Here is a 26,851-nt window from a genome sequence, read left to right as displayed (position 1 = left end):
CAAACATCACAAGACTATGCCTCAATTTACAAATCCCACCTGGCAATGATATTGATAGAGCTATTTATTACTAGATGCCACAAAGGCATTCAAAAGCGTAGAGTGAGCTTAGTCATGGCCAGTATTGAATAAATGTGGCTTTTATTCAATGGTAATATACACTCAGCAGCCACTTTATTAGGTACACTTTGCTAGTGCCAAGAAAATATCCCTCACACCATTACACCACCACCACCAGCCTAAACCATTGATACAAGGCAGGATGGATCCATGCTTTCATGTTGTTTAGGCCAAATTCTGACCCTACCATCTGAATGTCGCAGCAACCAGTCTGGCCATTCTCCTCTGACCTCTGACTTCAACAAGGCATTTTCGTCCGCACAACTGCCACTAACTGGATATTTTCTCTTTTTCGGACCATTCTCTGTAAAGCCTACAGATGGTTGTGCATGAAAATCCCAGTAGATCAGCAGTTTTTGAAATACTCAGACCAGCCCGTCTGGCACCAACAACCATGCCTCGTTCAAAGTCACTTAAATCCCTATTCTTCACCATTCTGATGCTCTGTTTGAACTACAGTAAGTTGTCATGCCACGTGATTGACTGATTAGCAATTTGTGTTACCAAGCAATTGAACAGGTGTACCTAACAAAGTGATCGGTGAGTGTATTCAATGAATGAATGCTATACTGCACTGTCTTTTCCCCTGTGTAGTGGCACAAGGCAGAAGTGCCCCTTGTCACCTCAGCTATTTGCTCTAACATTAGAGCTCTTAGCATGAGCTGTTAGAGATTCAGACAACATAGTAGGGTTCCATAGACCTAATGGCAAAGATAAGCTAGCACTTGACAAGAATGGCACGTTGTTAGGTGATAAACTAGATTCCTAGCTTAATGTAATGACAGTTGTAGAAAATTAAATTCTCAGGTAAAATTTCTGGTTATTATTATTACCCCCCTTGTACAATTCAAAACTAAAGTAAAAATTGGTGTAAATTAGATAAGAGGGTCATCTTAAATGATCTGGATGGCGTACCATTTCTATTGTCTGCAAATGCACCCTATGGATGCCTTAAATTCAATTAACAGATTCACTCCCTTTTCAGGGACCTCATCTGGAAAAAAAACTCTCCAATTTCCAAAGAATGCAGGCAAGTTAACAGCACTAAATGCCAAACATAATTTTTTTTACATCTAAATTGCAACAAATGGCCATGTGGGGTACACTGGATAATGAAGACCCAATTTAGAGGGTAACCTCAAATGTATTCTCTCAAATTGCTTTAATCTACCTTCTTGAGACTGACCACTTCCAGAAGGGCTCTGTCTATCCTATCCTCACACTGCAGCAAATGTATGGGCTTTGAAGTTTGGCAGATAGCTGGACTCCTAAATCCTACCAACCCCTTCAGGAAGAATTTTGTTTACCCAGACAGTCCTTTTTCGGTACCTTCAGTTGAAATGTGTGGCACATACCCAAAATGTACAGCTCCTTTTTAAATTTCATTCCCTTTTGAAGTGGTGACTTGTTGTTAAAATATATGATGTCCTGCTCTCATCCAGCCAAAATAAATCTATTATGAAAAGAAAGGAGGGATGGAGATGGGATATTTGTGCTCTTACTAGTGTTGGGCTTGATGTTCGAGTTGAACATAAGTTCAACTCGAACATTGGCTGTTCAGTGGACACACGAATGGTAAGGGCGTTTGGTGGGCTTTTCACCTGTTGCACCCTACAATACACTGCGCCCTGACAGTGCATTGTGATTGACCAAAACGATGCACCTGAGGTCAGGTGCAATGCTTTGGCCAATCACAGCACATGATGATGTTATGAGGGGGCAGGGTGACTCCGCCCTAATGTGACATTATCACAGTATTTAAGAACTGTCATCCTGGCAGAGCTGTCGGACAGCGAGAGCCAGCGTTGAGAGCAGAGCATTTTTTTTTCCTGTCAGCAATAAGAATCGTGATTGGTGTTGAATCTACTTCGGGGGGACATTTTCAAAATTTTTGTTTTTAATAAAGGACTTGTCAAAGACTGTCTACTGTCATTTTTTACACTACACTTTTTTTATGAATGAGTAGCGGTACCATGTACCCTATCATTCAAATGGGGTACATGGTGCTTTGAAGGGGAGCTACCTCTGCCCCAAAGCACGCCCCCATGATGAGAGCATGTGGCCTGGTATAGTTCAGGAGAAGTATAGTTTGCTCCCTCGCCCCCTTTCCTGACCTGCCGGGCTGCATACTCGGATAACGGTCTGGTATGGATTTTGGAGGGGAACCCCACGCCATTTTGTTTTTAAATTTTTTGCGTGGGGGTTCCCCTCAAAATCCATACCAGACCCAAAGGGCTTGGTATGGATGGAGGGGACCCCACACATTTTTTTTAAAAATGTCCTAATTGCCGGGCAATGCCTGCAATCCTTTGTACGTTCAGCTGTCAGCGGGAAACCCTGCTGACAGCTGAAACATTAAAGAATATTTTCACTACTAAAATACAGCATGACTTAATAATATAGCGTATGCAGTATTTTAGTAGCTGTGCGGTATCTTACCGCATACTCAGATGTGGTAAGATACCGCTTAGTGAATTGTCCCGGTTTGAAAGTTTGCGATCGAACTTTCGTTAGGTTTGAAATTTCACCACAAACTGAAAAGGGGCGTGTTCAGCCCATCACTAGATCTTACCTAATGATTGGCTACAACTCTAAAATAGAACCTTCTGTCTCTTTATCACCATCTCAAAAGTTATTCTTTTCCACAGAGTCATGTGCTAAATTCATGTGTTAAATTTGATGTGATAATCCCTATACTACCACACGACCTGGTCACATCATTGCTGGAAGAAGAATTACTCACTAGGATTGTGGAGATTAACTTGTTTCTTCTTGAAAGATGTTCTGGGCATTCCTTTGTACCATTGTAGACTCCTTTATACTATGTCTACAACACACCGCAGAAGTGATTCAGCGCAGAACTCCAGCCAAAACGTTTATTTTCTCATGCAGTAGGGCTGTGCCCGCACTACATGTGTTAAGTGCTTGTTTTGTTCAGGGGTTTAGGGAAAAGATATACTTACCCTGATCTTCGATCCTCTGGAAAACCACGTTCCCCCACGTCCAGCGGCGGACTGTTCCTGCCATCCTCACGTCCAGAGCCGGTCTAAGGGCATGATGACATCAGGAACAGCCCATTCACAAAACTGCTAGCATGTGGGTGGGGCAGGAGCGGCTGGGACCGTTCTTGCTCTCGGATGATCGGCAGATTAGGTAAGTACCGTATATCTTTGCTTTCCGAGCCCCTAGGCACAGCCCCACTGCATGGGAAAATAACAATTTTGCCTGGCATTATTCTTTAAATGGGGGCACATTAAAGTCAGGGGTTGTTCCAAATATGGCCAGGATATAGGGAAACCTATCTATATGCTGTGAAGATGCCCCAAACATTTCAGGTAATGGTCTCTATTCTATATTCTGGGCATTCTAACTTAGTAATTAGTCTCAGACCCTATTAAAATTCCAATTGCATAACTGTTTTAGAAAAAAAGAAAATACAGTTGATTCTACTAGAAAGAGAAACTTACCTAGCAACACAAGGGATGCCCACAAATCACTCATAAAGCGTGGGAGGCCTGGTTTAACTTATGCACACTAGCCCCAGGTGACGTCCTGGACAGGCTTTTATATTAGGTAATAAAATAAAAATGCCTCCTCAATAAGCATAGAAATAAAACACACAAGACAGGATGGTAAACATGAATGCCTTTAATTATAATTAATTTGTTAAATTTAATGTGGCTATCCCTATACAGCCACATGACCTGGTCACATCATTGCTGGAACGACGATAACTCACAGAGGAGTGTGGAGATTAACTTGCTTCTTGTTGAATGATGTTCTGGGCATTCCTTTGCACCATTGTACTAATCAATACTGTGTTGTTGATGGCAATAGAATACAACTGAAGGAATTCTGCATTGAGGAGTGATCATAAATATCATACAGAGAATGTCAGAAACTAATGAGCAATTATAGAAAAGGTCTAAAAAAAGTCATTTCTGCTAAGGCAGCAATACAAGCTTCTAAGGCTATGGGTGCACATACTTTTTCACTTTTTACACCATAAGGTCTATTGATATTTTTGTTGAATGAATAATTGAAATGGCAATTTTTACCTGTGTTTGTATTCTGATATATCACCTTTATCTAGTCAGGCATTCGATAAGGCAGTAATTCTCAGACTTCGCCTCTGATCTCTGATGAATAATGTAAACTGTGGCCAGGTTATACACATTCAACTATTTACATATTCTTAGCAAGAAGTAAAAGAAGATCTCAGTGAACTCTGTATCTGAACGCACCATGGAGTAATTCACCCCAAAAAGAATCTCATTCACTAACTAGCCAATGTGGTATCTTGGTGGTTTGGCTAGCAAGGAAGTGACATCATAAGAGAAGTTATTTCACAATCAGAAAACTTGAGATTCTGTCTTCAGCAGATTTTTAACCTCCTCGACGGTCTGATTATTTCCGATTTTTTGTGCTGAAAGCGGTACCATTTTTTTGCATGGAAATATGTAGTTTTTTATTGTAGGCTGTAATTTTTAGGAATAACTCACTGAAATCTGTACGAACAAGAGTCTAGTAAACATCCTGGGTAGGATAAAATTTGAAACACGAAATCATAAATTATAATTTAATAAATAATCATAAAAAATAATAATATAATAATAATAAATTTAATTCAATAATGTAATCAAACCAAAAACACTGAAATTTGAAATACAGAGGCAAATTCGCACATCGCTGAGCAAAGTCGTAAAATCGTTTTCAGTGTCTGATGACGAATTTCCCCACGAATCATTATCACTCAATTCTGCAAGTGGTTCTGATTTACTATCGCTGTTCTCTAGCTGGTCTAAAACCGCTTTTGACGTAAAGGGACGCTTTTTGGACGCCATGGACTTTTCTAAGTTTCCAGGCAGAAAGAACAGTCAAAATGCAGGCAGGGCACAGGACAAAGCAATAGGGACAAAATGTATGTGAAATGCATTGAAACAGCAATGTTTTACTATGTAATAGTCATTTTAAAAAAATTACATTTTTAAAATATTTCAAATTTGCCGCTGGTTCCGGCGCCCATACGTCCCGACGTCACAGGGACCGGAACACGAAAGCCGGATGCCGGCATCGGCCAGAGGAGATGGCCGGGGATGCTGCAGGGGACACATCGTGGGAGCGAAGGACAAGGTAAGTGCTGCAGGGACTCCCTGAGCAGTGCCGCATGGTAAGCCGGAGTGTAGCTCGGGGTTACCGCTCTTGGTACTCAAATTTTACCCCGAGCTACACTCTGGAATACCGCTAAGGAGGTTAAGGTAAGGTCATGTCAAACTTGCAGTTGTGAAGCTGGTGACAGTTCATCAGCAACAGAATCGCTTACACTTTGCTCAGGTTCTCCTACCCTCCTATCTCCTTCAGCTGTCTGGATGAGCAGTGTGTCTCTCTCTCACTACTCCCTTGCTAATTATCAAGATTTTGCAGTATTCTGGCCAAAGAGGGAGCAACTTCCATTAGAGAAATTGGACATCACATTTCATTGATTCTGCTAATGAGGTTTTCAGCATGGTATTCAAATGTGGTTTAGATAATGGCAGAGCCTTGGCTGGCAAAGCAGTACCAAGAATAGGGCAAATCTACCTGTACTAGTCTCAAGAGAGCAAGGACACATCTAGACAATTTGCAACTTTATTCAGGACAAAAAATAAATTGTTTCCAAAAACCTCTGTACTCTGTGAAGTATGGTCTCTCTCTTCTAGAAGAAGTGATTTAGCTGCACTCTTACTGATGGTGATGAAGAGGGTGTTTGGATATAGATAAACAGCTCCTATTGACATCCCAGGTGCAGAGGCCTGATTGTAACTGGAACCTCCAATAATTATTTCTCCTACACCTCTGTTTTGCATTAGAAAAGTAAAGTGTCAAGGTACTGCTATCCTAAACCTAACTCCTGAGGCTAACACCCATAAAATAACTCAACCGGAGTCCAGGAACTAAATCTGACCCTAATCTTGAATATTGCCCTTTAAAGGATATCTAAACACAAGAACAAAAAATGTTTTATTCACCTTACCAGTCCTTTTATGTAGTGTCTGCATTAGTTTCTTTTTCAAGCTGCAAATGTTTTTCGCAAGTATAGAAATATACTTTTAACTATAGGAATGCGCTGAAAACAACAAAACATCAATAAACTGTGCATAAATCAGTGTAAAATCAAATAAAACATTTCACATATAAATAATTAAATAGATCATAAAGTGTTCAAATAATCAATCTGTGAAAGTCCAAAGTCCCACAATACACATTTACAGCCACCATGTGCACTCCACCACCAAATAAAGTTGGGTGACTCACCAGAGCTATATGCTGATCAAATCAGAGACCAGCATAAGCGCTATTGCTCTGGGAGCGATGGATATTCCAATTCCGGATATAGGATGCAATATTCTGCAGTATTAAATCCCTTAGGAAGAAAAATGCCGCCCTGTGTTAAAGATTGATTCCAGATAAACATGAAACAACTCTCCACAACCTCTCTCTCCTAGAGGGATATACAGTTCTCCATAGGCATTGCTATATAAGTATAGTACAGTGAGAATTGTCACCCTACCACAGGAAGTTCGTTACTTGCAGGAACAAAGGGTGAAAATTTAGGGGAACAAGCCTGAAAACAGAACACAAAGCAGCCATTACATCTGGGGATTAGTAAGCTTCAATATACTACATTTTTGTTCTTTTTTGTAAATAACCTTTTTCATGCCCAATTCTAACACGCAAAGGATCACACAACATAACTTTTACATTACACCAAACTCATATCTCTTCACAAAAATATAATTCCGTATGGAGACTTCAAATACAGACCTGTGCTCTTCTGCACTACCCTGGTCAAAGCAGCCCCAGGCAGTGTTTTGAGCTTGAAGGAAACCAGGCACTTGTGTTTTACTGTACTTACTACTGGCCACAGATATGAAAATAATATTACCACAATGAACATAACAATATAACAATGCAACAATACAAAGAATAAAAGACTGTACATATAAAGAAAGTCTTCCACTGTGCTACATTTGCTTCCCTCTATTCTTGTCTTATGTTGTGTCAGTTGCTGGGTAAGTCCAGGAGGAAGTTTCGTTGGGCTGGTTTCCAGGAGTTAAGCTCTTTCACATTTCTCATTTCTTCTTCCAGACTCTTTTTCTGAACTCTGACTTTATAAGGAACACTGGGTATGTAAAAAGTTGCTATTAATCAATTTAGAAAACATAAAAATATCATAGATTACATATGTCATCCTTCAACGTCTGTATACTCTTCATAAAAACCTGTACTTAATGGTATATTCATCATAAAGATCTAAACATTCCAATATATCATAACACTTTGGGGCTGCTAGAAAGCATCAGAATAAGATCACTATACCCTTCGCTTTAAGTGACCCTATCAGGGAAAAAATAATCCTAAAGAAAGGTCTTTGTTATAAAAGGGCTCTCATACTCATCTCTCCAGCAGCCTGTGTCTGCTACAATTCATTCTCTTAAGCATCTGACAATGCCAGTTGTGTCAGATGCTTGTCCCCCAGGTGCACAATGTGGCTCCATCCTCTGACCCCTATGTCTTTTCAGTGTCCTTTATGGTCAGAGCATGGAACCAAAGTGTGCAGTGGGGAACACAGTATCAGACACTCCCCAAGGTGTAAAATTCTAAAGATTCTGATGGAGGCTGCAGCACTAGAATAGAGGAGAGGTAGGAGACACAGGCCAGACTGAAGAGGCAAGAAAAAATGTTCTTCGATTGCAGGGACCTTCCTGTAGGATTTTATTTAGCCTGGCCATGTCACTTTTACCTGATTAGACCTTTCAGACTGAGAGGAATTGAAATTAGATAATATAAAAAAAATCAAGTAGATAAAACTAGCTACAATGTCTACATAATGTAGTACTATAAGGAAACTTACAAGTAACCATACATTGACATTCTTTCACTGTCAACAGTGAGACTGGCCATTACTTATCCTGATAGGTCTACCACCGGGATCTACCAAGACTGCACCCCTATTTATCCAATGTATGGATGGTTCACACATGTAATTAAAGGATAAGTTCACTTTTTAAAAAAATAATAAATGCACATTTTTTTGCAGGTAAAAAATGTGCATTTATTATTTTTTTACTAGGAGCCTGCAAAGAATTGCATTAGTGATCAGCAGATAGCTGGTGCCATGCAGTATTCCAGCAGACTGTCAGTGGAAGCTGTCTGCTCATACATTGTAAAGGCAGGCTGTTTCACACAGAAAATAATCAATAAACTATTACAAAACTCAACAGCGCCGTGGTAGTTCATTGAGAACTACAAGCCGACAGCCGCAAAGGGTGTTGGTACTTGTAGTTTCCCATTTTCATTTAAATTTTTAAGATTGTGACAGTTAGTGGGAGGAGAAGATCCCCTGCTAGCTGTCACAATGGGGGATCAGGGGGGCTGCTAGGGTCAGTGTTACAGTATCACAGTACATACCTTGAACATGGGTGCAACATTTAACATGTTATGAAAGGTGAACTTATATTTAAAGAACTGTTTTTAATGTTAATTTTATCACAGAAGTTTAAGAAAATGTTCAGCGGCAGTCACAAGCAATTATCTTCATGAAAGAATCCCACCCCTGTCCTGACCTGGCTAATTCTGTCTACAACAACTCCCCTTTATCCTCCCTGGATACACTTACCACCCTTACTACACACAGAGTTAGGCCTCGACAACTACAACTCTGGCCAAGAGACAACACTAGAAGTCTCAAAAGACATAGCTGCCTTCTTTAGCAAGTGTGGAGACCCTGATGATGTACACTGTGTGCACAATTATTAGGCATGTGAGTTTTTTTTACCAAATCATCATTTTTATGCATATTGTCCAACTCCAAGCTGCATAAACTTGAATACTTGTTGGATTTAAGCATATCAGGTGATATGTACTTGTGTAATGAGGGAGGGTGTGGCCTAAGGAGATCAACACCCTCTATCAAGGTGTGCATAATTATTAGGCCGTTTCTTTTCCTAAGGCAAATGGGTCAAAAATTTAAATTTAACTAACTCTGAAAAGTCAAAAATTGTAAAATGTCTTTCACAAGGATGCAGCACTCTTGAATTGCTAAGATATTGGGGCATGATCACAGAACCATCAAGTGTTTTGTTGCGAATAGTCAACAGGGTCACAAAAAACATGGTGAGAAAAAAAAACACAAATTAATTGCCAAAGATTTTGGAAGAATCAAACTTGAAGCTATTAGGAACCCATTATCCTCCAGTGCTGTCATATTCCAGAACTGTAACCTACCTGGAGTGCCCAGAAGAACAAGGTGTTCAGTGCTCAGAGACATGGCCAAAGTAAGGATGGCTGAAACCCGACCACCACTAACCAAGACACATAAGTTGAAATGTTAAGACTGGGCCAAGAAATATCAAAGACAGATTTTTCAAAGGTTTTATGGACTGATGAGATGAGGGTGATTGTCAATGGATGGGCCTGTGGCAGGATTAGTAACCGGCACAGAGCTCCACTTCGACTCACATGCCAGCAAGGTGGAGGTGGGCTTCTGGTATGGGCTGGTATTAGTCCATCCATCTGGTTCTTTAAGATTCACTCTCATCTCATCAGTCCAGGTTTCAGACATTACTTGGCCCAGTCTTAACATTTCAACTATTCTGACTGAGAGTGTTTAAATGGAGCTTTCTCCCTTGAGGGGGTTAAGGTTTGCTTTAATGTCCGAAATTTGACCTAGCCAACATAGCCAATAAATGGCCATCATACTTACCATGGAGTCTTGGGCATTTTCTGAAGAGGAATAAATGTGTCAGGTTTAACTTTATATGATTCCCTGTAAAGCAAAATTAAATGTGTTATTAACATAAGTAGGTAAAAAAACAGGAACACAGGGGCACAGATGACATTGTTTAGTGATCATATTGTATTCTGCTTCAAAATTAACCACTTGACCTCTGGAAGGTTTTACCCCCTTAATGTCCAGAGCATTTTTTTGCTATTCAGCACTGTGCTACTTTAACTGATAATTGCTCGGTCATTTTATTTTTTGGTACATAAATGAAAAAATACCAAACATTTTGAAAAAAAAACAAAATTTTCTTCATTTCTGTTTAATAAAACTTTACAAATAAATAATCTTTTTCATAAATTCAGGACAAAATGTAGTCTGCTACATTTCTTTGATATACAATTACCCAAATCAGTATATATCATACTTACCAAGTCTGTCTGACAGTTATAGAGTCTACAAACTATGGTATATAGAGTATATTTGAAAATTGATCAGTCTGAGGCACTGAGGCCCTAAAATGCCAGGACAGTACAAATACCCCCCAAATGACCCCTTTTTGTAAAGTAGACAATCCGAGGTATTTAGTAAGAGGCATGGAAAGTTTTTTGAAGACTTGCTTGTCACAATTTGTTTTAAAACAAAGGAATTTAATACAATTTGTTTTTTTCACAATTTTTTTACATACAGTCACTAGTGCAGTGCAGCATCATCATACGACTGGCGTGGCAGTGATCAGGGATACTGACTGGTGACAGTATGTGAAAAAAAATCTAATAATTTATTTACATTTTTAAAACTTTTTTTTATTTACATTTTTTTTACATACTGTGACCAGAGCAGTGCAATTTTACCATAGTGACACTGTACTATACTGGGGAGGTGATCAGAATTTTTTTCTAATACTATGATTGCCTATAACAGTGATGATCACTGTTATAAGCAATCATTTTTATGAATGGCATCCATTCTTTGACACTGTGTACTGTTGTGATAGCTGTGACTTTCCACAACTATCACATGGTACAGATGTGCTGTGACTGGCCCTGTCTGTACCATGTGATACTGTGACTAATCACTGAGATCAACACAATTGTACACAGTGGGGTTTATTTACTAAAGCTGGTTCAATCAGAATCTCGTGCAGATATGCATGGTAGCCAATCAGCTTCTAACCTCAGCTTGTTAAATTAGGCTTTAGCAATAAAACCAGTAAGCTGATTGGTTTCTATGCAAAAGTGCATGAGATTCTGAGTGAACTAGTTTAGTGAATAAATCACAATGAATGGCTATGAATGAAAGCCATTCATTGTGTACAACTGTCATGTGATTGCTGGGATTTGTCACAGTGTTCAAATGGTACTGGGCCAGTAAAATGATCTGTCTTCCGCTGTGTCTGGTGGACAAAGCGGATAGCAGATCTTGCCACAGCATGGCCCCTGGGTTCTGCACAAGGCTCGTGACTGGGAGGATATAGTATGATATCCACCAAGGATTAGGAAGCTCTAGCTCGGCTGTCTTTTTACCAAAAGCCTGGTGGGAGGTAGTCAGGAAATCACTCAGGCTAACCATGTTGGTTTTACTTACTTTGTTCTGCTAATTTGAATAATTTCTAAGGCAGACTCCAGTGAAGTGTTTCTGGGTATCCATTCTAGTGCCGACCGGAGCAGCTTTTCCTTTAGTAAATGAATGGGGCAGGCTTGACAAAGAGGTACACCATTGAAATGGGTTGACTCACTGACCCATGGACAATCCAGCCAGCAGATCACATTGCAGCTGGGAATGATGCTCCAGGCTTATATACACAGCAGGTTCCACCCACAGTCCTTTGCATTGCTCTTTGTTGGCATCTGGCTGCTGTAATGTGAGTCTGCTGTTGTGTTTTACCCAATAACAGGGGCGGACTGACCATTGGGGAACTCGGGTACTGCCCGAGGGCCAGGGGTCAGTAGAGGGCCCCATGAGATGTCCCTGGTACCTTTCATAGGCTTTTTTGGGTGTGGTTTGAGTGTGGGAAAGGACACAGGGGCCCCATGATCCCCTATTGCCCGGGGGCCCCATGAGTTGTCAGTCCGCCCCTGCCCAATAAAGATACACAGCTTTCTAATCCCATGCTCCTGTCCACTTTTATTCTGTTACAACCAGCCTAGATCTACAAGAGCAGCCTGCAGGAACAGATCCACAGCTGATTATGGATGTGTGTTACTGTTTCCTTAACCTGGAATGGTAGTTTTTGGCATTTTGTGTGTTTCTAGTTGCTATTTTCCATATCGGTTTTACACCAGTGGTCATATTCTACTGAACAATTTAAGTCTATGTACAGTCAAAACATTTTTTTTTTAGTTTTTTTATAGAGTGTGGACAGATTATGACCTCTGTGAGGTTTGTATTGCTGTACCCTGTATGTCCTGGTGATCACGGAAACAAAAAAAGTGAAATCCAAAAAATACATTATTAACACGTAACTTAAAGCTGAACTCTGAAATGCACTGCTCAATTTACACTGGTGCCTGTGCGCATGTGCAGGAGTTATGTCATTCGACACTGGCCAATCAAGACAATCTAAAACCAGCACCCACAAGAAGATAGGGATAGCATGCCGGCACCGGCAAAAGACATCTCTGGGGTCGTACTGTTGGAGCAGAGGTAAATATTTCAGACTTAATTTCTGCTTTAAATGCAGCAGGAAAAAATCAGGTCTCCAGTCCTGCCTGTTCTGTGGCATAGCTGTGTAGATCTCCAGACAGGATAGAGAAAAATACAAATCCTTTGGCAGGTATAACAGCACTCATATTTATTTTTCTTCCATGCCTTTAGCTGTTTGCCTGGCGTTCAGCTTTAAGTCATTTGTGTATGATTAAAACGATTTTGCAAACATTAAAGAACAGTATTTCTTTTACAGAAATGGCATACGCTTATTATTTCCTATTATAAATCACGCTGCCTTCAAGCAATTACCTGGTCATGTGGACATCTGCCCAAAAAAACTTTGTCACATTAAACTTCTGCACTGTTAGCATTTCACTAATAATGATGCAGCTTTGCTGAGACCTCAGCCCGGCCAAGAAGTTCCTGAGATACAAATATACTGCTGATATAAGTGAATTTCTGCTTATTTACTTTGTGGAAGACTTCGGGAACAGCTGCATGTTGCATAATGCCATCAGAAAGCTATTTACTAGGTTTATATTAGGTTTTTTTTCAAGAAATAAAAGAGGCAATAGGCTTTTCACATACTTATAGAAGCTACTGTCCAACTGTGTCTTTTTTTCTCTGCAGAAGACCTTCATTCTAAGAATGCCACTATGCTGTATATTAACACTTGATAAGCAATACAACACATCTCTCCATTGCAAAGATACTGCATCACACTGGACAAAATCCCTGTTTTCAGAGGAGAGGGGTTTTTTTTTGCATTTTTCCAACATTTACAAGTTTCAACTTAGCTGAATTGATAGTTCAGCTTTCTTAGTGTTCCCCTGGGGCTCTGGTTACTGTCAGCTTCTTTATGCTGTCAGCAGGTGTCACTGCTGCTTTTGACAATAGTATGAGAGCTTCACTAATTAGAGTTTGGAATATTTACCACTCCCTAGTCAACCACTAGGAGGTGTATGCTGGGAGAGGATATAAATTTTCAGAGTGTGATCTTGGGAAGTCAGTTCTCCCTTGGGCGTCCTGTCTAGAGGAGAGATGTATTTGGCTATTGGATCCTCTTAGGCATGCTTCCTGAGAGGGTGACCATGTGGCTGGATATTGAAGAGCCATGGAGGAACTCCAGATGTCTTAAGGGGCCAGGAAACTTGGATCAAAAGCTTGGAGTATGGTGTCTTTTCCCTAGGGTATTGGCATTATACTTGTAGTACTACCCCCTTAGGAGTTGCTGAGTTTTGGGTTCCCCTAAAGCCCTGCATAGTCAAGCAACACGCATTTTCTTCCACTTTTTGCACACTGGACTTTATGAAGGGGTTCAGAACTTGGATGGGGTTGAGGGGTGTATGGGATTCCCAAGCAAATGTAGAAACTTGAGGACAACTCAGAGTAACTATGTACAAAGATGTGAACAAAAGAAATAGTCTCTTCTCAAAGAGCATTCAAAGCCCTCTAGTGTACCTCCTCAGACCCCAGATGAATCCTCCTCTTCACCCAGCTGTAATGAGGGTATTCCCTGGGCAAGGGGAACCAGAAGCTGCCAATATAGAACAGTCCCAAAAGAGAAGCTAATTGGGTTTTCCACCTGACTGCCCTTTCCCCTTATCTGGTTCATGAGTTGTAAGGGTACACACACACTGTCAGCTTGTTGGGTTGGTGGCTGCCTTCTACTGGGCTGGCTCCTTTCCTGCTGCTCAGGATGTCCCTCTTTGAAGACGGTGGTGCAGTTGAGATTCCCTTTTCCAGCACCTGACTGTAGGTATGCCCCTTCCCTAGGCCCCCTCTCAGGTTCCACACTCCAGCCTTCACACCAGCTTCCACCTGACACTCACTGACTCACTCCCCAGGCTGTGTCATACATAAGGGTTGCCTTGGTCACCAGGGGATTGGTTAGGTTCTCTCAAGTATACAGTTCTGAGCCACCTCCCCTCCTCCATCCCTCCTCAAGAACGCTCTCAGGTTTCTGGTGTGGTGGGAGGGCTCCAGAAGCTCTGACCTTCAGAATCTCCCTAGCCTGTCCTGAGGTAACCTGTCTATCTCACTCCCAGGCTGACTGATCCCAGGCTGCTACTCAGTCATTACCTAAAAAACAAAAACCCAGTCTATCTGGCTAACCTGGAGGGCGTTACATACTGAAGATTGAGACATGGTATAACTAGACTCTGTGTCTGATTATATCATCCTCATTGCCTTATTATTCTGTCTTTAAAGCTGAACTCTAGGCAAACAGTTAAATATACAGATGAAACTGTTTTACCTGCAAAGGAATTTATTTTTGTCTATCCAGCTCTGCCACACAGCACAGTCCTACCTGACAAGTTGAGGGTTGATCCTTCTCTGTTGCAGTTTCGCTTCTACTTAAGGGTCTCTTCACTAACCCCACCCTGTGAGTGGACAGTGAAATGAGAAGCAGCACACTGATGAGCTCAGCTCACTACCACTCTGCTCACTACTGCATCTTCTCTTATTAGCATGCTGTTTGCACTGCAGCTCATATGACTGGCTTCTTGTGCTGCTTCTCAATCACCCTCTCTGAGCTCTGCTGCACAGTAGACTACAAGAGACTAATCCCATGTCAAATTCAGGTAGTTACGCTCCTTTGTTTTTATGAATACAGTGTGGCTGAATGGATAGCACTTCTGGCTAGCAGCACTAGGGTTGTGGGTTTGTAATCTCATCTATGATACTATGTGAATGGAGTTTGCTAGTTCTCCCTGTGCTTGTATGGGTTTCTTCTGGTTTCTTCACAGACTTCAAAGACATGCTCATAGGTAAGTTGGCCCCAGGGGCAGACTGACAACTCATGGGGTCCCCGGGCAATAGGGGTTCATGGGGCCCCTGTGTCCTTGCCCAAATTTAAAAAAGCCTATGAAAAAGGTACCAGGGGCATCTCATTGGGCACCTTACTGACCCTGGACCCTCAGGCAGTGCCCAAGTTTCCAAATGGTTAGTCCGCCCCTGGTTGGCCCTAGTTGTGAATGTGAATCATGTACCTTGGATTGAATGGCTAATCATAGTATTAAACTCCTTGGCGCAGATGGGCCTTCTCGGAGGCTGGGCCTCGACAATGTAAAGAAACGTGTCGAGAGTGCACGCTGTACACGCTTCTGGCGCAGTTACCAACGTCTCATGCAAAGCTACGAATCACCACTTGTGATCGGGAGCTTCCCGATCATGTGGCTGCTGTGACATCCAATCACAGTGGTCACATGAGCCTAAGCTCCGCTCCCTCCCGGCATCAGAAACCTCTTAAAGGGCCAGTAGGCGCCAAGAGGTTAATAAAAGATTCCTATCGATGACTTTCCCACTTGATCCTGTCAACTCAATGCTGCACACAATCGTTGCTCTAGAGATGAGGATTTTGGCACTTGTTTGTAAATATAGCATTGCAGCTAACAAGACACTAAGTACTAGTGGACAGCTAGATTTACAGGGAATGTGGCTCAGTGTACGCAAGAGCTGCCAATAAAAACTCTTTCATACCCACCTAAAATTCACCACCGGCATTGTTGATCCAAATTTATGGAAGTCAGGGCTGTATTCCACTGTATGGAAAGGTTTATCACCTGGCAGGACCTCAGGAATTCCATTTCTGGGATCAGAGACTTGAAAAACATACAGAGAAGCAAGATCACCTTAAAAATTTGCATTAGTGTTCAAAACAGAACTCCAGACAAAACTAACAAAGTAATATTGAATTGCTCTTCTATTAAGGCAAATGCTGTTTTTGTTTACATACAATATAAAATCAAGCATTTGCTTTAATATTCAGATTCATTCAAGAGATTGCCCCCCCAGTACTTTTTTCTGTCAATAGATGTTCTCAGTCTAATTGCTAGCATCATTCAACCCACTTCCTCTGAGCCGAGGTTGTCCTGGACCATCATCAGACTGTGACTGGATGGTGAAAAGAGAAGCAGCATAGTGATGAGCTGGTTTTTTATCCCTGTTAGCATGTTTATTCTCTTTGCACTGCTTCTTCTCACACTCCAGCCCTACTGTACAGGGACTGCAAGGGGACGATATCAGGTCAAATTCAGGTACTTACACTGCTTGTATTTAAAATATACACTCAATGATTTGTTAATGATTACAATGCTACATTAATTTACCCAGATTTCAGCCTTAAAGCTCACCTCTAGCCAATACTCTTAAGCTTTGGAGAAAGTGGTGGGAGATTTAACAACCTCTTATGGGTTTTTATTGGGTTCTGTGTCCCTGTTGGCAAGATTTCCTCTCACTTCCTGTCCCATTTAACTGGAACAGGAGATGATAGGAAATTTCTCAAATGATGATCTAGACACTAACAAACCACCACTTTAGAAAAGTTAAAACCTCTTCATGGTTTTTATTGCTGTAGGCAGACACAAGAAAAATGTCAAGAAGTCTAACTATATGTAACTGATTACCCTAATCCTATTCTATGTTGAGAAAACAGTATATGACTATTGATGGTGGCACAGATACCAATGACTCAGAGGCTACTATGTGGGACTCAACCCTTTGTAGCCCTGCCATGGCAATCTACTGTTTCATTCATGTCCCTGGCCTTGGAAACCAACTGCATTATATGGGCCTATTTAGGAAGGCAGATTGCTGTTAAAACATCTGATTAGTTTCATAGTTACATACTATAGAATAAAAAGACACATTATGTATTGCACCCCTTGCTCAACCTTTTGAAGGACGAGCACCACTTAAATGATTTGGTAACCACTTGTGAGCCAAATGATATGAAATGGTTCAGAATTTTGATTGTTTTATTTTGAATAGCATATTGAACTTATCCCTTCTGCAGCCACTGAATGTCAGTGGAAAAGAAAGGAGAAGAAGACAGCTTTCAGTTGCAGGAGGAAAATGGAGAGGATCGGTTACTTTGTATACCGCCCTCACCGCCCCTCCTGTCCAAGTGTAAAACAGAAAGTAACAGGGAGGCCACATGACCCTGATGCCACACCAGTGGTTAGGGGTCGGGAGGGGTTAAATAAAAGCATGTCTCAACTATGGAAAACTGCAAATGTAAATGAGCCTTTACTGTCTTGAACACCCTACATGGCTGATTTCACGCTGATGCGCTGCAGTTTACCAGCACCGCGGGTGCAATGCAGTGCACCTGCAGGTTTCCTGTGCTTTGCCATAGACTTCTATTATATCTTGCAGGTGTGGTGCACTTTCTAGAAACAAACCAAAACTTCTGCATTCAGGAGTTTTGGTGTGCTTGCAGGAAAGCGCAGCAAACCCTCAGAATATAATAGAAGTCTATGGCTCAGTGCAACTAACTCGCAGGAAACCCACAGGTGCACGCTGTTGCACCCTTGGATGTGAAAGCAGCCTAATAGTTGTTAACCATTTTATAGGTGCTATTATGCCCATTGCAAAAGTGCAGTGCTGTTTGATACATTGACCTTTTTTCCACCTCCAGCTTCTGCTGGCATCGTTCTTCAGGCTGCTAGAAAAGTCCCAGGCGAAGGGCACTTGAAATCACTCCACCTGGGACAGGAGTCTGTGCTACAGAGGAATTATTGGCTTATGTGTCTCCTGCTCTCTCCACGGCTGCCTGCTTCCTTCACCGTCAGTGCTGGCTCAGTGCATTCTGATGTTCTGGGATAGCAGGTTGGCAAGCCCATATCACGATCGACAGGTTGCCAACCCCAGGCACGAGCTTCCCTGGTTTGAGGTCAAGGGCCACATCAGAGGGCTCCAAGGGTCATATGTGGCCCGTAGGCCACAGGTTGAGCACCCCTGGTCTATAGAGTTTGACCAAGCAGTGTAAGTAGTGTAAATGTATGGGTTACCACTAGAGGTCCCCAGAGTAGTGACTGGGGTGTACCATAGATAATACAGTAAGTTAATGCCAGCCATGCCCCTACCAATATGAGATATCTTGGGTAGAGGGATTTATAAATATAATCTAGCAGGAGCAGGGGCGGACTGACAACTCATGGGGCCCCCGGGCAATAGGGGATCATGGGGCCCCTGTGTCCTTGCCCAAACTCAAAAAAGCCTATGAAAAAGGTACCAGGGGCATCTCATGGGGCCCCCTACTGACCCTGGGCCCTCGGGCAGTGCCCGAGTTTCCAAATGGTCAGTCTGCCCCTGAGCAGGAGTCCACCTGTTGCCTGATTGAACATTCAAAACAAGGCAAGGCAGTTAATTGTGACTTCAAATTTTGATTTAGTTTTAGTCATAGTCTTTTGACTAAAATGCCATTTAAGTTTTAGTCGAATTTTAGTTATCTGAATTGTTTTAGTTTTAGTGATGTTTTAGTCAACTAACATCTTCAGTACATTTTAGCTGACTAAAATCTATTGGGTTTAGTTATATTGTAACACCTTAGTTAAGCATTTCTCTAGAATTTCCAAACTCATTTTATACTCCTGGAGTAAAAATCTAATAACATATTATTATTTATGGAAGTAAGGTTTGAGCATGCGCTGAAGACACAGATTTAGCTCTGGTTCACACTGAATGCAACTTTGAAATCACGCTACTTCACTCAAAGTAGTGTGATTTTAAAGCCACAGATCAGTGCAATTTGTACCTTTGATCTCACTGCAGCTTGCCACTTCATTTAAATAAGTCAATGCAAGTTGCAATGAAATCAGAATTCAGAAAAAAGTAGTGCATGAACTATTTTTGAAATCACGTTATTTCAAATCGCACTGATTAGGACTAGAGATGAGCGAATCGAACTTGGCGAAGTGGAATTCGTTTCGAATATTAGGAAAAATTCGATTCGCATCGAATCCGAATTTTAGCAACCTTTGGATGCACGAATCGAATTTTCCCCGATCAGCCAGCAAAAGTGTCACTGCAGAGAGCTCCGCTATTTCTGACAGTTCTCTGACAGTTCTGACAGTTCATTTACAGCGGTTGAAACATTGTATCTATTTGTCTCCATTTAGGATACAGATGTTTTTATTCGGAAATAAATAGATACAATGTTTCAACCGCTGTAAATGAACTGTCAGAGAACTGTCAGAGAACTGTCAGAAATAGCGGAGCTCTCTGCAGATACACTTTTTGCTGTACTGGAATTCTTCTTCTTTTCATTCTTCTTCTTCTTTTCATTCTTCTTCTTCTTCTTTTCATTCTTCTTTTCATTCTTCTTCTTCTTCTTTTCATTCTTCTTCTTTTCATTCTTCTTTTCATTCTTCTTCTTCTTTTCATTCTGCTTCTTCTTCTTTTCATTCTTCTTTTCATTCTTCTTCTTCTTCTTTTCATTCTTCTTTTCATTCTTTTCATTCTTCTTTTCATTCTTCTCATTCTTCTTTTAATTCTTCTTTTCATTCTTCTTCTCATTCTTCTTTTCATTCTTCTTCTTCTTCTTTTCATTCTTCTTCTTCTTCTTTTCATTCTTCTTCTTCTTTTCATTCTTCTTCTTCTTCTTTTCATTCTTCTTCTCATTCTTCTTTTCATTCTTCTTCTTCTTTTCATTCTTCTTCTTCTTCTTTTCATTCTTCTTTTCATTCTTCTTCTTCTTCTTTTCATTCTTCTTTTCATTCTTCTCATTCTTCTTTTAATTCTTCTTTTCATTCTTCTTCTCATTCTTCTTTTCATTCTTCTTCTTCTTCTTTTCATTCTTCTTCTTCTTCTTTTCATTCTTCTTCTCATTCTTCTTTTCATTCTTCTTCTTCTTTTCATTCTTCTTCTTTTCATTCTTCTTCTTCTTCTTTTCATTCTTCTTTTCATTCTTCTTTTCATTCTTCTTCTTCTTTTCATTCTTCTTCTTCTTTTCATTCTGCTTCTTCTTCTTTTCATTCTTCTTTTCATTCTTCTTCTTCTTCTTTTCATTCTTCTCATTCTTCTTTTCATTCTTCTTTTCATTCTTCTTTTCATTCTTCTTTTCATTCTTCTTCTTCTTCTTTTCATTCTTCTTCTTCTTCTTTTCATTCTTCTTCTTCTTTTCATTCTTCTTTTCATTCTTCTCATTCTTCTTTTAATTCTTCTTTTCATTCTTCTTCTCATTCTTCTTTTCATTCTTCTTCTTCTTCTTTTCATTCTTCTTCTTCTTCTTCTTTTCATTCTTCTTCTCATTCTTCTTTTCATTCTTCTTCTTCTTTTCATTCTTCTTCTTTTCATTCTTCTTCTTCTTCTTTTCATTCTTCTTTTCATTCTTCTTCTTCTTTTCATTCTTCTTCTTCTTCTTTTCATTCTTCTTCTTTTCATTCTTCTTTTCATTCTTCTTCTTTTCATTCTTCTTTTCATTCTTCTTTTCATTCTTCTTCTCCTCATTCTTCTTCTCATTCTTCTTCTCATTCTTCTTCTTCTTCTTTTCATTCTTCTTCTTTTCATTCTTCTTCTTCTTCTTTTCATTCTTCTTCTTCTTCTTTTCATTCTTCTTTTCATTCTTCTTCTTTTCATTCTTCTTCTTTTCATTCTTCTTCTTCTTTTCATTTTTTTCATTCTTCTTTTCATTCTTCTTCTTCTTCTTTTCATTCTTCTTCTTCTTCTTTTCATTCTTCTTTTCATTCTTCTTCTTCTTCTTTTCATTCTTCTTCTTTTCATTCTTCTTCTTCTTCTTTTCATTCTTCTTCTTTTCATTCTTCTTTTCATTCTTCTTCTTCTTCTTTTCATTCTTCTTTTCATTCTTCTCATTCTTCTTTTAATTCTTCTTTTCATTCTTCTTCTCATTCTTCTTCTCATTCTTCTTTTCATTCTTCTTCTCATTCTTCTTCTTCTTCTTTTCATTCTTCTTCTTCTTTTCATTCTTCTTCTTCTTTTCATTCTTCTTCTTCTTCTTTTCATTCTTCTTCTTTTCATTCTTCTTCTTCTTCTTCATTCTTCTTTTCATTCTTCTTCTTCTTCTTCTTCTTCTTCTTTTCATTCTTCTTCTTTTCATTCTTCTTCTTCTTCTTCTTTTCATTCTTCTTCTTCTTCATTCTTCTTCTTCTTCTTTTCATTCTTCTTCTTCTTCTTCTTTTCATTCTTCTTTTCATTCTTCTTCTTCTTCTTTTCATTTCCTTTTTTCATTCTTCTCATTCTTCTTTTCATTCTTCTTTTCATTCTTCTTCTCATTCTTCTTCTTCTTCTTTTCATTCTTCTTCTTTTCATTCTTCTTCTTCTTTTCATTCTTCTTCTTCTTCTTTTCATTCTTCTTTTCATTCTTCTTCTTCTTCTTTTCATTCTTCTTTTCATTCTTCTTCTTCTTCTTTTCATTCTTCTTCTTCTTCTTTTCATTCTTCTTCTTCTTCTTTTCATTCTTCTTTTCATTTTTCTTCTTCTTCTTTTCATTCTTCTTTTCATTCTTCTTCTTCTTCGTCGTGCCCCGTGACTGCCCAAATGAGTGAAGTGTGCGGTGATTCTAAGATCGACGGCACTCATCTGCATGTCATACTGACTGACAGTATTATTTCTCTTCCCCAGCAGACTCCAAGGGCATTTAAATTAAAGGTACAGTGTTCTGCACTAATATAAAGGCTCTCTGAAGCCTAGAAACCCTTTAAATAAGTTAAATTCGCGGCGAATAAATTCGCATCGAATCGAATTTCTCCCGCAAATTCGGCGAATCAGCCGAATCGAATTTTTGAATAATTCGCTCATCTCTAATTAGGACAATGCCATAGAAATACATTAGATGCAAGGTCAGGTGCGATTTGTAAATCACGTGTCACACCTGAAGTCGCATCTGTGTGAACCAGCCAATATGATATATAACATCTTTATAAATAAAACTAAGTTTCAGAAACAATCAAAAATATTGAAAAGGCTCATACTCGTGCGCTGCTACACCCTGAATACAAATAAACAAAGAAAGATCGCTGCATCCACTCACTGAATGTACTCTCACTTAAAATTTATATAAACCAAGATATATATAGGGCACTAACTCCTCATCCAGATATATAAATGAAATGAAATTAAAAAAAAAATCCTCCAGTAATCCCATGCAAGATAAATCCACACTCCAATAAAAGTCCAACTCCCAAATCACAGAATGTTCAAATTAGTGCGTTTAACAATCACTTTCCAGAAGACATGCCTGTGCTCAAGATACTTTCCCTGCTCATGTTTAACCACTTGACCTCCAGAGGATTTACCCCCCTTAATGACCAGGCCTCTTTTTGCTACTCGGCGCTGCACTAATTCAAATGATAATTGCGCGGTCATGCAATGCTGCACCCAAACGAAATTTACGTCCTTTTTTTCACACAAATAGAGCTTTCTTTCGTTGGTATTTGATCACCTGTGCGCTTTTTATTTTTCACGCTATAAACAAAAAAAGGCCAAAAAGTTTGAAGAAAAACAATATTTTTTACTTTCAGCTATAAAAAATGTATAGTAAACTCAAAGTTGGTTATAAATTTAGGCCAAAATGTATTCTGCTACATGTTTTTGGTAAAAAAATCCCAATAAGTGTATATTGATTGCTTTGTGTGGAAGTTATAGAGTCTACAAACTATGGTATAAATACTGCAATTTACACCATTTTTTTGCTATACAGCGCTGCGCTAGTTTAACGGACAATTGCACGGTCATGCAATACGGTACATAAATGAAATTTACATCCTTTTTTTCACACAAATAGAGCTTTCTTTCGGTGTTATTTGATCGCCTGTGCGGTTTTTATTTTTTGCGCTATAAAAAAAAAGGCTGACAATTTTGAGGAAAGAAAAAATATTTTGGACTTTTTGCTATAAAACACGTCCAGTAAAAAAAAAATTAAAAATCAACTTTAGTCATAAATTTCTGCCAAAATGCATTCTGCAACATGTCTTTGCTAAAAAAAAAAAGCCAATACGTGTAAATTAATTGGTTTACGTGAAAGTTATAGCGTTTACAAATGGCGGGAAAGATACTGGGATTTTTAGTTTTTTTTTATACTAATAATGGCGGCGATCAGCGACTTATGGTGGCGATCAGTGACTTATGGCGGTGATCATCGACTTATGGCGGGACTGCGGCGGACATTCTGACATTGGGGGGTACTGACTTGGGGTCACTGACATCCCCAGTGACACCAATACAGTGATCAGTGCAAAAAAAAAAAACACTGACACTGTACTAATGGCACTGGGGAGGAAGGGGTTAAGTTTATTTTTCAGGGAAAGGGTTATCTGTGTGAGGGGGAGTGTTTAACTAGGGGACGGGGGTGTGTACTGCACAGGACAACGCTGATCGGGAGAGAGAAACTCTTCTGTCCCGATCAGCTTGTCCTGGAGCTGTCAGGGAACTGACAGAAAGCACAGCTACTGCAGCTGTGCTCTCTGTCAGGGATTGCCGCCGATCGCCGGGAAATAGCCGGTAAGGACCGGCTGTGACCTGGTGACTGACATCCGCGGCTGGGATCGGTGGGACAGGTAGGGCGGCGGCGCACCTCGTGCGCACCTCCTATCTGTTTACAAAACACACGTTTTAAAACGTGGTTTTGCCCAGCCGTGCCGCCCTGCCACCGTATTTATACAGTGGCTGGGCGGCATGTGGTTAAGTTTGACCTACAAATTATAATAGGTCAAATGCATTTTTACAGAAGTGAATCATGTGGCGATGACTCCAAAATTTCTTCACGCCATCACAACTCCAAAAATGTGTATATAAAAAAAAAATACATATATCGGAACGCAACACCGTTTAAATTAAAACTAGTGGTTGAGTGCACAAAACCTATACGCTCACATTACAGCAAAACACACCGTGCTCCACAACAGTGTTGTAAAGTGTTCACTTCATCCAACATATACAGAAGTGCTTCCCATCACCAATGAGTGTGTCATGCACTCACCTTCTTCCTTGACCCATATATCATATAGGTCATAAGCACTATAAACATTGGTAAATCTTTTGCTTGTCCACCGCTATCTCTTAGTAGCCATTTCCTTGATACTGGCCCCAGTGGCGTATTTACCGTGAGGCAAACAAGGCCTTTGCCTAGGGCGGCAATTTTTAGGGGGGCAGCGCCGCCCCTGGAAGAGATGGCACAAGCTGCAGGGACGGGGACTGAGTGAAGCACTGCCAGCGATCCGTCAAGCTGCTCACTGCTGGAATGTGGCCGACTGCTTCTGTTTAGTGTTTTAAGGTTAGTAGTGTAATCGGGTGGTTCGGGGGGGAAGGGGGGATTGATGGCGGTGGGGGAGAGTGGTGTTGCCACCGAGGGGGTGGGTTAGGGTTTGAGGTGGGGGAGGCCGTTGGATTGAGGAATAAGAACCATGGCCGCGGCTGGCTGAATGCTACTCAGGCGGAGTTTGACTTGGACGGTGCAGGGGCAGAGCCCAATTTTAGTGTTGCCTAGGGCAGCACAATGAGTAAACACACCACTGATTAGCCCTTTAAGAGACCGGATTTTAGATTCCCACCCGGGTGATAAATTCTCACTTACTGGTTTGTGCAATATCGGAAGTGATGTCACTAGGCTCCCCCACACACACGTTACATCACGTGACTTCCTCACGGTCAAAAATATCAAGTAATCAAAAATGTTGCTTTTTGACAAACAGAAGTGCAACCTTAAAATATGAAAAACCCCAAAAACTGTGAGCTCTATTGGCTGTAATGCCATTGCACATATTACCTGATTATATTACCAACATTAAATATTAAGAAAAAATAAGAAGAGCCTTTTTCTTATTTTTTTCTCCTTTCAGCATCTTAGTAGATGCCCCCTACTTATTCTTATGTGGTAGTGCAGTGTTACTTTTGACATAAAATTCCGATTTAGTTTTAGTCATAGTCTTTTGACTAAAATGCCATTTTAGCTTTAGTCGTATTTTAGTCATCTAAATTGTTTTAGTCGTATTTTAGTGTTAATTTTGTCGACAATAATATTTTTGTCTACTAAATTAAAACTATTTTAGTTTGACGAAAATATTATGATTGACAAAATTAACACTGATCCAATGACCAAAGCATGCCATAAATGTGATCCAAAATTCCCCTTTAGCTTAGGGAGAAGCCAGAAAAGAGAGGTGAAGGACTATTGGGACTACTAACATCCCTTTGGCATGGGATGTGAGACTCTGGTTAAACCCCTAAAGGCATGTGTTACTCCTCGACTTTGCTCTTATCTTTGTTGTTATCTGTTTCCAACTAAAGAATGCTTCATCACCATTGAGATGACTGGAAGGATGTACTGTATGCAGGGGCGGACTGATCATTTCGAAACTCGGGCACTGCCTGAGCGCCCGGGGTCAGTAGGGGGCCCCATGAGATGCCCCTGGTGCCTTTTTCATAGGCTTTTTTGAGTTTGGGCAAGGACACAGGGGCTCCATGATCCCCTATTGCCGGGGGGCCCCATGAGTTGTCAGTCCGCCCCTGACTGTATGTGTGTATATACCAGTGGCGGACTGACCATTTGGTATCTCGGGCACCGCCTGAGGGCCCGGGGTCAGTAGGGGGCCCCATGAGATGCCCCTGGTACCTTTTTCATACGCTTTTTTGAGTTTGGGCAAGGACACAGGGGCCCCATGATCCCCTATTGCCCGGGGGCCCCATGAGTTGTCAGTCCGCCCCTGGTATATACATATATATATATATATATATATATATATATATATATAATTTTTTTTTTTTTTTTTTACTGCGTTTCAGTAAAAAGTGGAAAAGCTTTCATTGTGTGTGCTCTCCTCTTCTCATAACCTCAAGATGGGAAGGTTTTCTGGAAGCAAAACATTTTCTGGGGGAGGTTGCTATGGAACGGGTTACTGGGCCAGGCAGGGACCTCCCTTGGGTATCTCTGTTTTGGCACTCAGGGGAGGTCTATATCACCTCAGTGAGGATATGCTCCCCAGCATGCGGCTAGACCAGGGGCGGACTGACAACACATGAGGCCCCTGGGCAATTGGGGATCATGGGGCCCCTGTGTCCTTGCCCACACTCAAAACACACCCAAAAAATCCTATAAAAGGTACCAGGGACATTTTATAGGGCCCCCTACTGACCCCAGGCCCTCGGGCAGTGCCCGAGTGTTCGAATGGTCAGTCCGCTCCTGGGCTAGACTGCTACACAACACTTCCAGCACTAATTTAGAGGAATCTACTGACTTGGCTAGATCCAGCTTCTGTGAGAGATAAATCCACTTTTCCAAAGCTCTTGAAGTAAATAAGCCTTTTTGTATGTGGTGGTTTAAACCTCTTTCCTCCAGGTGCATTAGTGCCCCTTTGTCACTTGCAATGATCTGAAAGTGAACAACTTTCCACCAAGCTTATAATATAAATGTTTGCAGGATGAGCTGAATTCCACTATATTGTGCACTCTAGCTGCCATTCTGGATCATTTAAACTATGTGCAGTCCACTCAACTAGAGAACTATTGAAGAGTTTGAATTGCCCGGCCACTACTAAGGCCAAGTGTGCAAGTGTGCAAATGGGCAGTTTGAACAATCCA

General features: G+C 40.6%; 1 protein-coding gene across 1 annotated transcript in view; it reads right to left on the bottom strand.

The window, feature by feature from the left end:
- Positions 1–3,753: 3,753 nt before the first annotated feature.
- Positions 3,754–26,851, bottom strand: part of SPATS1 (spermatogenesis associated serine rich 1) — a 75,648-nt gene continuing 52,550 nt past the window's right edge. The window contains exons 5-7 of the mRNA XM_089656086.1: positions 16,020–16,137; positions 9,866–9,928; positions 3,754–7,282 (exon numbers count right to left, since the gene is read on the bottom strand). Of these exons, the coding sequence (XP_089512212.1) occupies positions 7,162–7,282; positions 9,866–9,928; positions 16,020–16,137 (302 nt within the window). The 3' untranslated portion in view covers positions 3,754–7,161. The remainder of the gene's footprint in view (positions 7,283–9,865; positions 9,929–16,019; positions 16,138–26,851) is intronic.

Source organism: Staurois parvus, unplaced genomic scaffold (genome assembly GCF_062004578.1).
Source record: "Staurois parvus isolate SC_StPar_1 unplaced genomic scaffold, SC_StPar_1.0 ptg000886l, whole genome shotgun sequence".
Lineage (NCBI taxonomy): Eukaryota > Metazoa > Chordata > Amphibia > Anura > Ranidae > Staurois > Staurois parvus.
This window is presented reverse-complemented; position numbering and strand designations above follow the sequence as displayed.